Source organism: Rhinoderma darwinii, chromosome 10, assembly GCF_050947455.1.
Source record: "Rhinoderma darwinii isolate aRhiDar2 chromosome 10, aRhiDar2.hap1, whole genome shotgun sequence".
Taxonomy (NCBI): Eukaryota; Metazoa; Chordata; class Amphibia; order Anura; family Rhinodermatidae; genus Rhinoderma; species Rhinoderma darwinii.
In genome coordinates this window covers 63,294,695-63,307,796 of record NC_134696.1, presented here as the reverse complement: position 1 = coordinate 63,307,796, position 13,102 = coordinate 63,294,695, and the positions used below count along the sequence as shown (strand labels likewise).

The 13,102-nt window shown below is 43.6% G+C and overlaps 1 protein-coding gene across 6 annotated transcripts in view; it reads right to left on the bottom strand.

Moving 5' to 3' along the window:
• LIG1 (DNA ligase 1) overlaps nt 1-13,102 on the bottom strand; it is a 277,726-nt gene that overhangs the window by 215,684 nt on the left and 48,940 nt on the right. For 3 of the 6 annotated variants that reach the window (XR_012850873.1, XM_075840005.1, XM_075840010.1), the window contains exons 1-3: nt 9,864-10,014; nt 5,425-5,529; nt 2,523-2,703 (exon numbers count right to left, since the gene is read on the bottom strand). Coding sequence is in view for 5 of the 6 variants with exons in the window: in XM_075840005.1 (XP_075696120.1) it covers nt 2,523-2,703; nt 5,425-5,529; nt 9,864-9,976 (399 nt within the window). In the remaining variant the exon portion in view is untranslated. Of the gene's footprint in view, nt 1-2,522; nt 2,704-5,424; nt 5,530-9,863; nt 10,015-13,102 lie in introns of those variants that run through there. The other 3 variants (XM_075840007.1, XM_075840009.1, XM_075840006.1) reach the window with 1 other exon arrangement.

Below are 13,102 nucleotides of genomic sequence, written 5' to 3'. Positions count from 1 at the left end.
TAACGTACATTGAAATGCATTAACATGACAGTAATGTAATAGTAAGTTGGATGTCACCCAGTGTTAAGGCTCACAGGCTTGGTTATTAACCCCTTAATCAGCCGCCTATTTTAAACCTTAACGACCAAGCCATTTTTTACGTTTTTCCATAGTCGCATTCCAAGAGCTATAACTTTTTTTATTTTTGCGTCGACATAGCTGTATAAGGTCTTATTTTTTGCGGGACAATTTGTATTTTTTAATAGCACCATTTTGAGGTACATATTATTTATTGATTAACTTATTAACTTTTTTGGGGGGGGGGGGAATAGAAAAAAAACCTGAAATTTCGGCACTCTTTCGCGTCTTAAATCTTCGCCCTTTACCGTGTGGTATAAATAACACAATAACTTTATTCAGCAGGTTGTTACGATTGCAACGATACCAAATTTGTATAGTTTTTGTATGTTTTACTACTTGCACAGTAAAAACGCTTTTTTTTTCAAAATAATTTGTTTTTGTGTGTCTCCATATTTGAAGAGCCGTAACGTTTTTATTGTTCCGCCGATGCAGCTGTATGAAGGCCTTTTTTTTGCAGGACGACTTGTAGTTTTTATTGGTACCATTTTGGAGTAGATGCGACTTTTTGATCACATTTTTTTTTAAGTCAGGATTTACAGAAAACAGGTTTCCATAGTTTTTATTAAAAAAATTACGGCGTTCACCGTGCAAGTTAAATAATGTAATAGATTTATATTCGGGGTGGTTACGGACGCAGCGATACCAAATATGCGTAACTACTTTATTTGGGTTTCTCTGATCGCTATTATAATACTCTGCAATACTTTTGTATTGCAGTGTATTACTGCCTGTTTAAAACGGACAGGCATGACCTAGCAGGCATTCGCTACAGGCAGACCTGGGGGCCTTTATTAGGCCCCCGGCTGCCATCGGAGACAGACACTCGGCGATCTGATCGCCGGGTGTCAGTGGGATGAGTGGGAGCTCCCTCTCTCCAAAACCACTCAGATGTGGTGCTCGCTATTCAGCACCGCATCCGAAGGGTTAAACGGGTGAGATCGATACTTATATCGATCTCACACGTTCGAGCAGGGACGCCCCCAGCTACCTCTGGCAGCTGAGAGCAGGGAGATTTGACAGCTCCCCGCTCTGTTTATTTATCCTGATGCCGTGCCGTAAAAAGGCTTATGCATCAGAATAAAGCCCATTAGTGGCCGCCGTGAAAAGGCGTATTGGCGGTCACCAACGGGTTAAAATTCGGATCCATTGTAATCCTTTACTAGCAAACGCTCGTTACAATAAAGTAACCATGTTATATCAAGTCCAGAGTCAACGCAGCCGTCTACCAGGAAATTTTAGAGCACTTCATGCTTCCCTCTGCTGACAAGCTTTATGGAGATGCAGATTTCATTTTCCAGCAGGAGTTTGCACCTGCCCACACTGCCAAAAGTACCAATACCTGGTTTAATAAGTACAGTAACACTGTGATGGATTGGCCAGCAAACCCACCTGACCTAAACCCCATAGAGAATCTATGGGGTATTGTCAAGAGGAAGATAAGACACCCGACCCAACAATGAGACGAGCTGAAGGCCGCCATCAAAGCAACCTGGGCTTCCATAACACCTCAGCAGTGCCATAGGCTGATCGTCCCCATGCCACATTGATGCAGTAATTCAAGAATATTGTAATTATCTGAGACCCTAAATTTGGTGTTTTCATTATCTGCCATAATCTTCAATATTGAAAGAAAAAAAAAATGCTGGAAATAGATCACTGTGTGTAATAAATTTATAAAATATGAGTTTCACTTTTTTAATTAAATTACTGAAATAAATTAACTTTCTGATGATATTCTAATTCATTGAGAAGTACTAGTGTGTATGTGTATATATCTATATATCTGTAAGGCTCTATGCACATCTGCGTCGGGGGTTCCGCTCTGCCATTCCGTCTGAGGTTTGCGTCACAACGGACCCTGAACAGACACAAACCGAAACCAGAGGTAACGTTAGAACGGGACCCCAACGCAGATGTGAACGAAGCCTAAAATCATTTATTCCATGCAAGGTACTGATTATATTACAGAAAAAGTAAACCCAAATACACCACCTGCTGGTTGTTTTGCAAATATCACCTTTAGTATATGGTTATTAAAGGGAGTCTCAGCAGATTTGGTCCCCATAAGACATTAAAGTCAAAATAGGTCTTCGGGAAAACAATTCCAACATCCCCATATGGGGGTTTGGGAGGCGCTGCCGCCGTTAAGCCGGGGCACTGCACTGAAAAGTCAACGGCTCCTGAACTCTGAGCTTCATTAGAATAAGTTGCACGCATAAAACATTTTCTCAGTGTATGCTTACATTTTAAGAGCAAACATGGGGATGTTTGAACTGCATTCCCAAAAACCTTTTTAGCATAGTTAACACCTTATGAGGTCAGATCTGCTAACCTACTCCCATTAAAAAAACTATATACCTATTCTATAAATGTACACGTCATTATTTCCCTGACCAATTTACCTTTGCTTCATCAATGGTTTTAATCATTCCATTAGTAGTTGACTCTTCAACAGCCATCAATTCTTCATCTTCACTTTCACTTGTTAGAACTCGCTTGGATTTCTTTGGCACACATTTTATGGGAGAATCTGCATCATTAGTAGATAATTTACCATTTTCTTCTTTCAGTGGATGCTCGGCACTATTACAAGACAAAAAAATGGAAATATAACCACCGCAGATCATTCTGAAATAGTCTACGGTGCTACATACATTAAAGGGTCTACCGACGTTTTATGGAGTCTCTTTTTTTTCTAAAGTAGAGATTTTTTATTTAGAACGGTTTTCATGGAAAGTTCTTTAAATGGGAAGCGCGCCGCAAAACCGGCTGAAAATGCCTCCCATTGATATCAATGAGAGGCGGAGGCGGTTTTCTGCCGCGAGCAGTAAAATCGGCTTGCAGGAGAAAGAAGGGACATGCCCTATCTTCGGGCATTTACGCCTCTGACCTCCCATTGACATCAATGGGAGGCTGAGAAAGCTTATTTCGTGCAGTTTTATGCCTGCGGCGCTTATTGGCCACGGGCGAAAAACGTTGCGAAATTCGGCATGCAGGCAGAGGAAAATCTGCCTCAAACTTCCAAACGTAATTTTGAGGCAGATTTTCCGCGTGCAAAAAACTGTGTGAACATAGCCTTAGGGATACCCCAGCAAGGAAAGTAATAGCATACCACGACTTTCTGATGGGTGGGTGTGCGACAGGTGGGACCCCCAATGATCCTTAAACGGAGGCAGCATTGACGCTCCTTCACAGATATTCCCTGCACAACAACGGTACCAAATACAAACTGTGCAGGTGAAATCATGAAAGGACCTAGGTCCCTTTATGTTAGGATCGGTGGTGATACCAGTGGTCAGCCTCCCACAGCGTATGCCATAACTTTATAAAAATAGGAATACACTGTTAAAAGCGAATACGTTTGCAATAATGTTGTTTTAACAGGATGTTATTTTTAAAAAAAAACAATACATGTGAAGAGATTGATCTCACAAGGCAGGACATTTTAATCCTCAAAGCTGCCCTGCTCTACCAGAACTATCCTAATTTTAGTCAAATCAATTTTAAAGTATTTTTGCAATCTATAACACTTTTAAATCCACTACAGCAGGCATACTCAATTGGCAGACCGCAGATCGAATCCGGACTACTGCACGCAATTGTATCCACTTCCTTAGGACGCAAAAACAATTGAAAAGTCTAAATAGTGCTAGCAAGGCAAGTTAGGATCAGTTCCCTGTCCCGTCCCCCCCCCCCCCATTCGGCGCCTTTCTAGTGATGCAGGCGGGGCAATGATGTCATAGTGCCGTCTGCGTTGTTCAGGTCTGGCCAGAAGAAGATGGATGACCGTGTGGGAACAGGTGAGTTTTTGACTGTGTGGAACAGTCTACAGGGGGCACGGTTGTGTGGCACTGTCTACATTGGGGCAGATAAGCCACAGATCCACGGGTTGGAAGTGCCTATAGCAAGTCCGATCAGTGTGAACGTAATCTTCCTGTTGGTGTTCAGCTCGGACTTTCACCTGATGGCAGATTCAGGTAAAACGTAACTTTACTAAAAATAGTTAAGTACTGATGTGCCCTCTACTCGCCGTATGTATGAATACGCCCAGTTAAAGCATTTTTATGGAGCCTTTACTCGACGCGTACATCTCCACCGGTTGTTGACTGACTTTGAATGCCTATGTGTCTCCACCCAGCCCCCTACCCATGCCATCTCCACATTATATAAACTACTCCTTTCACAGGGATCCCACCAACTCCCCTCCTTCTGCGGGGCCTGGGAGAGAGAATTACATACTACATTTACTGATGCACAATGGAAGCGGTGTTCCTCCCTTTCTCAAAAAGCCTCTATAGCCATTAGGGCCGAGGAAACTAGTTACAAAATTGTCTCTAGATGGTACCGGGTCCCGGCTACTCTTCATAAATGGTATCCGTCTGTGCCTGACAATTGTTGGCGTTGTGGTGCTGTGGGAGGTTCCATGTCTCATGTTTGGTGCAGTTGCCCCTCGTTGAGGAGTTTTTGGGATGCAGTACTTAAATTAATATTGGAGGTTACTGGAGTCTCTATTCCCAATTCTCCGGAAGCAGCTCTTTTATTTATGTTCCCGATGCCAATACACGTTTATAAAAAGTTCCCCAACTAGACATCTCCTTCAGGCAGCAAAATGGCAATACCCCCAACATTAGATGAGTGGTTTAGGGAGGTTGCCTTGATACAGCGAATGGAACACCTGGTGGCTCATTCCCCGGCAGCTGTGGTAAAATACACGTCTACGTGGTCTCCATGGATAGTGTTCCTTTCTTCCTCTTCTTACCTCACGGCTGTAACCTGAGTCGGCCTATGCTCCTGTGAAGTGTACTTAGGTTCTTGCTCACTGCTGTTTTCACTCAAAATACCCCGGAACTGGAGTCCAGGACCCCTATGTCCTCTCCCCTCCCTCTCTTGGGGCCTTTTTCTATGCTCTCTTCCCCTGTCTAGGGCAATGTGCCTCTTCTTCTCCGCTTGAATTTAGTGGCCTCACTGTACCTTCTGATGTTTTGCTTCTAGGCTCATTCATGCTGCGGACGTATACTGAACAATGTCCTTTGTATTGAGATGTGATGCACATTTTTTATTTTTGCTTTGGACCTTGTTCGTTGTTCTTTCTTTTACGGTGTGGAGGCCTTCCCTCCACTATGTCTTGTAATTTTGTGTACTGAAACTCAACTAATTTTTTTTCATATTCAAAATTTTTATTAAGTACCTTTGCACTACAGGTTAAAATATTGATCTTTTCCCTTGCAACAGCGTATAAGGGGTCCACGAATGTTTCACACAAAAATACAACCCGTGTTTGATATTTGGTTAAAGCAATCTCACTTTTTTTCTGTGTTGCAATATTTCTTTCCTTTGGAATCAAGCTCAACCTCATCCAGTTTTTTTTCCTTCTTTGTAACAGCTTCGACTTTGGGTTGAAAAAATGACCTTTGAAGAGTAAAAGAGAAAAACTATTACAACATTATAATAAATTAAAATATGATCATCTAATTCAATGATTAAATGTAAAAGCAGTCCTTGACAATCACAGCTACAATTTTAAAACAAATGGAAACTCTTAACATAAAAGTGTCCGATCAATGGCATCCCCATCCTTCACTAGACCCCCCCCCCCCCCCCGTTCCTACTCACTGCATCTCCCACAGTGAGCAAGAGCTTGAATGGAGCAGCGGTCAATCAAGCATGTGCCCTGCCGCTCCATTCAATGCCTATGGGACTGTCCCATAGACTTTGAATGGAGCGGAAGATGCTCTATTCAAGGTTCTCCCGCGCAGTCTCGGGACTCCAGTTCGAGTGATCAGTGGGGGGTCCCAGACGCTTATCACTTATCCTACAGACAGGTGATAATTGTTAGTTCTAGAAATACCCCTTTAACCCCTTCCCGTCGTAAACAACTTTCAGATATTAATTTTCGTCCCGTCCCCCCACACATTTCAAATGCCCTAATTTTTATTTTTTCCCGTCGATATAGTCCTATGAGGGCTTTATTTTTGCGGGAAGAGTTGTAGTTTTTCGTAACTCCATTTTTTATTTTTTTTGCGGCTTAGTTTTTACGGAATTCACTGTGCAATTAAAACATGTTAATTTTATTCTGCGGGTCAACACGATTACGGCGATACCAAATACATATTTTTTTTCTATATTTTACAAGCAAAAAAACTAAGTAAAAAATGTAATTTATTTTGTGTGTTGCTAAATTCTCAGACCCATAACTTTATTTTTCCGTTGATTAAGTGGTATGAGGGCTTATTGTTCGCGGGATAAGATGTAGTTTTCAATAACACCAAATTGGGGTACATGCAACATTTTGACCACTTTTTGATGCCATTTTTTGCGGGAGATGAGTTGACCAAAAAATTGTGACACTGTGCGGGTTAAATAATTATATATTTTAATAGTTCAGACTTTTATGGATGTGGCGATACCAATTAGGTTTATTTTTTTACTATGTTCGAGGGAAAAAGGGATTTTTTTTTTTAACTTTAAAATAAAAAAATAAAAAAATCCATAAATAAACCTTTATTGGATCGCTTGCACAATATACTACAATACTAATGTATTGCAGTATATAGTCTTTGACAGGCTTCTATTAAGCCCTGCCAGGGCTTACTAGAACAAAGATGGTGGACCTGGAAGCCTTCGGCGGGATTCACACGACCGGGTCGTTCCCGAGCCCGAGTGTCGGGCCGGTAAAATCGGCCATTTTGCCCGGCCGGTTTGCATTCAGTTTTGCATCCGTGCCGGGCCGGGCAGATCCGGACAGTGACATCAGCGGCAACTCCTGAAGGGGAATCCCCATGTGTTCGGGGATTCCGCTTCAGGAGTTTCCCCTGATGTCACTGCCCAGATATGGACAGAGACATCAAGCGCTCTGTCCAGGAGCGGAATCCCCGAAAACACGGGGATTCCGCTCCTTCAAGGAGCTAAAGTGCGGCTAGCACATAGCAGAGCGGGGAGATACCTCCCTGCTCTGCTATAGTGGCGTCGCTGCAGTAGTAGCAGCCGCAGCTGCTAGCGGCGCCATCGAAGGTGTCGCCGGGCCAGGGTGCTTTTCAAGCAGGGGAAGGGAGCCAGCGCAGTGCTCCCTTCCACCTGCTGTACACCCCGGCCCTGCCACACCGTGTACAGCGATGCCATTTGTCAGAATGGCATCAACTCCTCCTCCTCACATGCACTCTGAGGAGATAGAGCGCAGGCTCCGGAAAACCCGGCCATCACTCGGGACACATCCCGGTGATGGCCGTGTATTACCCGGCCCCATAGACTTCTATGGGAGCCGGGCGGCCGGGTACCCGGGCAAAAATAGAGCATGTCCTATTTTTTGACGGCCGGTTTTTCCGGCCGTCAAAAAATCGGTCGTGTGAATAGCCCCATTAGGGGTCTATTATTCCTAATGCAGCCGGGTGCCAGCCGATTTATGAACGGCCGGCACCCGGCCGGGAAACCATGCCGTGTGAATGAGGCCTTCATTAGGCCCCTAGGCAGCCATATCAACCATCGCCACCAAGCGATTGCATTGCAGGGGGGCACGATGAGCTGCTAGAGGGGGGTCGCCCCCCCTTTTTCTAACGATTTAAATGCAGCGGTCGCTATTGACCACAGCACTTGACGGGTTAAACGAGCGGCATCGCTCTCGAGCGTGATCCCGCTGGTTAGTGTGAAGTGTCGGCTCTAACATACAGCAAACACCCGCATTGTATGTAGCGGGTTCACTCCGTGAGCCCGTTCCATACTTCCCCTACCCGGCTATGACGTAACCATACGTCAAATGTCGGGAAGGGGTTAAGGGGCTTTATTCTGTAGCACCGTGAAAACACAGCATAACACCGGTGACTCGTCAACAGCACTAGTCTCAAAATGATTCCCCTAAATAGACAACATTATATATAGAAATAACTGCACGCTTGGGTGAACACCAAACAATTTTAGAGTTTTTCTGTGATTAAAATAAGTTTTAAACTTTCAAACACTAAAAAGCCCAATTAATAAAATCACCACCAAAATCAATAGTGTGTAAAAAAGTACTTCAACAATATTACCTTGATGCAACCTTTCAGATTTACAGAAAGGTATCACGAGGACGACATGTAAGGCTCATTGGGGAAGCTAAGAAGTGTTGTAAGTGCGCAATTTAGTTCTAACCTATATCTTGATAAGAACCAAGTCATTTCCGAATTTTGTTACTACATTTTGGAGACACCCAGGGAGGCAAAGGGGGTGGGGGGGGGGGTCAGAGGGGTTGCTAAGATTTGAGACTCTTAGTATCACTAAAGTGAACCATACACTTTAGATAAAGGTTAGCCGAACACTCGTTCCATCGACCGCTATTCCTCCCAACCCCCCTCCCATACACACCTGCGCTCAGAGCATTTGTGTGTTCTCAATAGGGAGAAGGAAATTAAGCCACTGTCAGACACCTCTGGCAGTGACTGATCTTCATACAAATAAAAGGATTGGGCATGCTGAAAAGTACGATCCTTCTCACCTGACAGTCTTGATACCACCATACAGATTGGATGGTTGGCAAGTGCCGACGAGATCAGCTTGTTCGGCCAACATTCATCCAATGCGTATGGATGATAAAGCGTATACCTATAAAGATGAGCTTGTTTATTAGATCCGCTCTCTGCAAGTAGTTCCTTTCTGCTGAAATGAATTTAAACTCTGAGTGATTACTTATCTTGATTTCTATGCAGGAAAAATTTAAGTTTAAAAAATAAAAATAAAAGACCCAATTAAAAATGCCACGAAAAAAAAAAAACTGCAGAAAAATGCTGTGTATTAAAATAGCCTTAGGCCTCTTTCACACAGCAGTAATTTGTCAGAATTTTGCATCTGTATTTGGAAGCCAAAACTAGGACTTCAAACCTACATAGAGAAAAAGTATAAGATTTGCAGCTCGCTCCCATGTTATGGACCAACTCCTGGTTTTGGTTTACAAATACAGATACAAAATACTGACCACAATTCTGGGGTGTAAAAGATACCTTAGGGTGGCATTCACATATTCTGAGAAAAATTGTGCGCACAAGTGGTTATTAGGGAAATAGGCACAGAACATGACTACAGATGGAACAAACGAGGAAACAAATACATCAACCTAAAAATCACATTGCGGTAATTGATAATAGGACAAGATGGCAAATACCAATTTGCAGATGGCAAAGACATTTTACTGACAAAAAGAAAGCCAATACACACATTTTTTATTTTATTTTTTTTAATTATTTTCGTACCGAATGAGAGATTTTTTTTTTTTTGGGGGGGGGGATAGGGTTCACCCGGTATACCTAGTTATCCATTAAACTTACTTTATTCATAAAGTATTCAAGTGGTTTAACATAAATTATGTATTTTTTAATCTATTAGGTTTAGAACATGTGCTTCACACCCACTACCATGATCTTCTTTCAAAGGGTGTTAACTAGCCTTTAGATTTGTAAAGTCTCAAATCTCTGCAGCTGTCAGATACGATCTCAAGACCTTTTTGAGTGACATGAAATCATATCCCTATCTATACTACATCTCACATGCACTGTGCTTTTTTTAAACATGACCCACAGAATAAAAGAACATTCTAATATATATATATATATATATATATATATATATATATATATATATATATATTAAACAAGTTTTCACCGGTTTAGGTCAGTTTTGCCATTTTTAGTATATGTTAACAGCTATAAGACTGTTGGAGTAAATGTGATTTTGTGGCGATTTGGTATCATTTTCTTAGTTTTTTTACATAATTTTACCTATGCTTAGTTTGTGCCCCAAAAAGGTGAGATGACGGGTTCACCGGGTGTCCCCAGACATGGCACAGCCGTCGGGTCTTAACAGACCAAGCTCTGCCAGTAACTGATGTCATCACAAGGGACTATTTTTCCCTGTAACTGGGTCTCCTGTGGAAAACTGCAGAATAGTAAAATTATATAAACAGTATTTTAATGTAACTAGAGTAAAATGTGAAGTGATTAATAAAGTAACTGGTTTATGGCCAATTAGGAATTCACAATCAAAATTTATCAAAAAAAAATATGTAACAATATAGAGAAGTTCCAGGTGCATGCTTGTAAAAAGAAATATTAGCCAGTATTCGGTTTCTAACAAGGTGTACACCAGCTCTAAGTTAAAAGTAAAAATACTAGCATATTTGAGGAGTATTTTAAGTTGAGAATGCAAATTTACAGTAATTCAAACCAATAATACATAGGGATAGGTTTTGTTAAAAACTTGAAAGTTGGGGGCGTGGCTGGGGCATGGCAGGATGAGGAAGCAATCTCCCGGAGCTCCGGACACTTTCAGCTGAACTTTATTAATATCTTGACTTACCCTGCGTTATCAGACATGCCTAGGGGGAAAGGGGAAGACTGGAACCCCAGTGCCTCACGATAACACTCCTTAGCGCAGTTCTTGCAACTGTCTGCTCCACAACGAGCTATAGACAACCCGCCATGTGAACTGGTAATGGCGGCTGCCCATGCTCCCAGAGTGCTCACGCTCTCCGAACTCTCTCAGGGTACCCAGGCTGTATTCCGTCAGTCTCCACCAGCCTCAGCGGCAGCCTCATATGCTGTGGCAACTGCATATACTCCGACGGATTGCACCCTTATCGAACTGTGGGAGATGGTGAGGGCTCTCCCCGCCGGGGTAGAAATGGATGCGAACATGGCGTGCCAGGAGAAGCAGGCCAAAGCGATCCAGGAAGTGTCGCTGGCCGTTCACTCACTGGACGACTGGATCACCCACTTAGAAAACCACAACCTGTCGCTTGCCTCTGATCTCACGGAACTCGCCACAACTGTGAGTACACACACACCATGCAAATTAAGGACTTTGCCTTTCACCTCGACAATGCGGAGAACAGGGGACAACGTAAACCTCAAACTGAGGTCAGAGGACCTACACAGTATCATCCATCTTTAACAAAATGCTAGATCGTCCAGCGGAGGCTCCCCTCGAATTGGACAGAGTCCACCGCTCTGCTGGCCCCAGAAATAGGGACCCAAATCCTCCTAGGGACGTTCTGTGCAGAGTTCATTTCTACAAGCAAAAAGAGGATAACCTACGCCGCGCTTGGGAGCTAGGCTCGGTACCCCATGGTGGTGCTGACATTTTGATTTTGTAGACACTGTACGAGACGCATTGTTCGACCCTTCGTGGAGGTAGTCAGACGGCCCAGAGCATCCTATCGCTGGGGACACCCCTTCCACATTATGTTGCGGAAAGCTGGAAGCTTGTTTGCCGTCAAATAGTCTGCTGACTTGGCTGACGCCTTCATTTTCCTGGAAGCAGAGCCTGTTCCGGTTGCGGACTGGACAATATCACCCCCACCCCCATTGCCAGATTGGAGAGAAGTGGTGGCTCTGTGTTAGAGTCCAATTCTCTAGTCTAAGGGGGCCGGTTCATCCTGTTCTCGACCTGGCCCATGCCATGGATCTATAGCATCCTTGATGGGACTGCAAAGTCTTCCCTGATGATACTTACCGGTTGATGTGACGCAGACCCTCACACATTGGTGTGCTGACTTAGGGGGTTTCAGGCCTCTTCTAGGACATTACCAGACAGGGCTACTCCATTTTTACAGGATGGGACATAGTCCTTGCCGCCTTCAACTTGCTAGTGTCATGCACATGGGACCCTCTAAGCAGATGGGATGCCTATTGTTCAGTCTCTTCAATTTTGTTTGAACGGTTTCTGGTCTTCACCATCTCCGTTGAGCCTGGTCGCAAGTCATTGCAATGTTGCTCGCACATCATGTTGGTCGATGGACTGCTTCATGGTTTGCGTTTTGATGTGTCACGCATCTTGACTCCCTCATTGCTCCCTATTAACCCTAAAATGTTTAACCCAGAGCCGAAGCCTCATTGTTTGCCTACTGTTCACAATGGTGGCTCATGTGTGCTGTTCATAACTTACAGTTCGCTCAGTGGGTGCCATGTTTTCCCAATCCACCCTTATGATAGACTATACAATTGATGTTGGAACTGTAATAGCCGTTATTTCACCATATGTAGGTTACTGTTAATGCTCTGTTTCATACACTTTATCTTCCGGAGTCTACAGGCCTTTTTGCTACAATGCCTTTCAAAGTTCTGATTTCAAGACCTGTGTTCTTGCGTCTCCCACTTGTAGGATCTTGCAACACTAAGTTGTCACTTGGAGTCTTCGGGTTTTACCTTTTGCTCGCTCTTTCCTCCTCTCTTCTCCCCCCCCCCCTTTTTTTACTCTTTTTCTACTGTTCCCACACCTTAGTACCGCAAACGTTGTCTAAATTTGGCTAATCTTACTGTTGTCTATTCAAATGTGCAAGTTCTGAATGTCCCAGAAAAGAGGTCTTCTTCTCCTAAAACTCCTATGGAAGAAAAGGGCACATGTGGCATTTCTTCAGGAGATTAGTTTCCGATCAGACCAACTTCCGTCTTTGCGCAACTGTAGATTTCCTGATTTTTACAACAGCACCACCTCGGACTATAAAACCAAAAGGAGTGTCCTCTCACGTTCCCTACCTTGGGAGTTTCTGGGGTGTCGCACAGATGGAATGTGTAGATATCGGTTTGTCAAAGTTAAGAACGCCAATTCCACATTTGCATTCGCTAACGTATACCTCCCCAATACTGGTCAACTCACGCTCCTGGAGGAAACTCTTGTGGCTCTTGAGGAATTTGCCGAGGGGACTCTGGTACTGGGGGGGACTTTAATTTACCGCTAGACTGATCCCTGAACACGACCAGGTCACATCCCAACCCTCCCATGTCTCCAAACCGTCGCCCAAGACGCCTGCTTTACACACACCAACTAACAGACCCTTGGCGTATCCTTTACCCCACAGTAAGGGACTATAAATTTTTCTTACCCCCACGTAACATGTATTCCCGCATTGACTACTTTCTTCACCACCACTTGCAATGGTCGCTCTTCTCCTCCACCGCTATTGTTGTAGCTCCTTCTCTGACCATGCCATGATGCTCCTGACATTGTCCTTCCCTTCCCT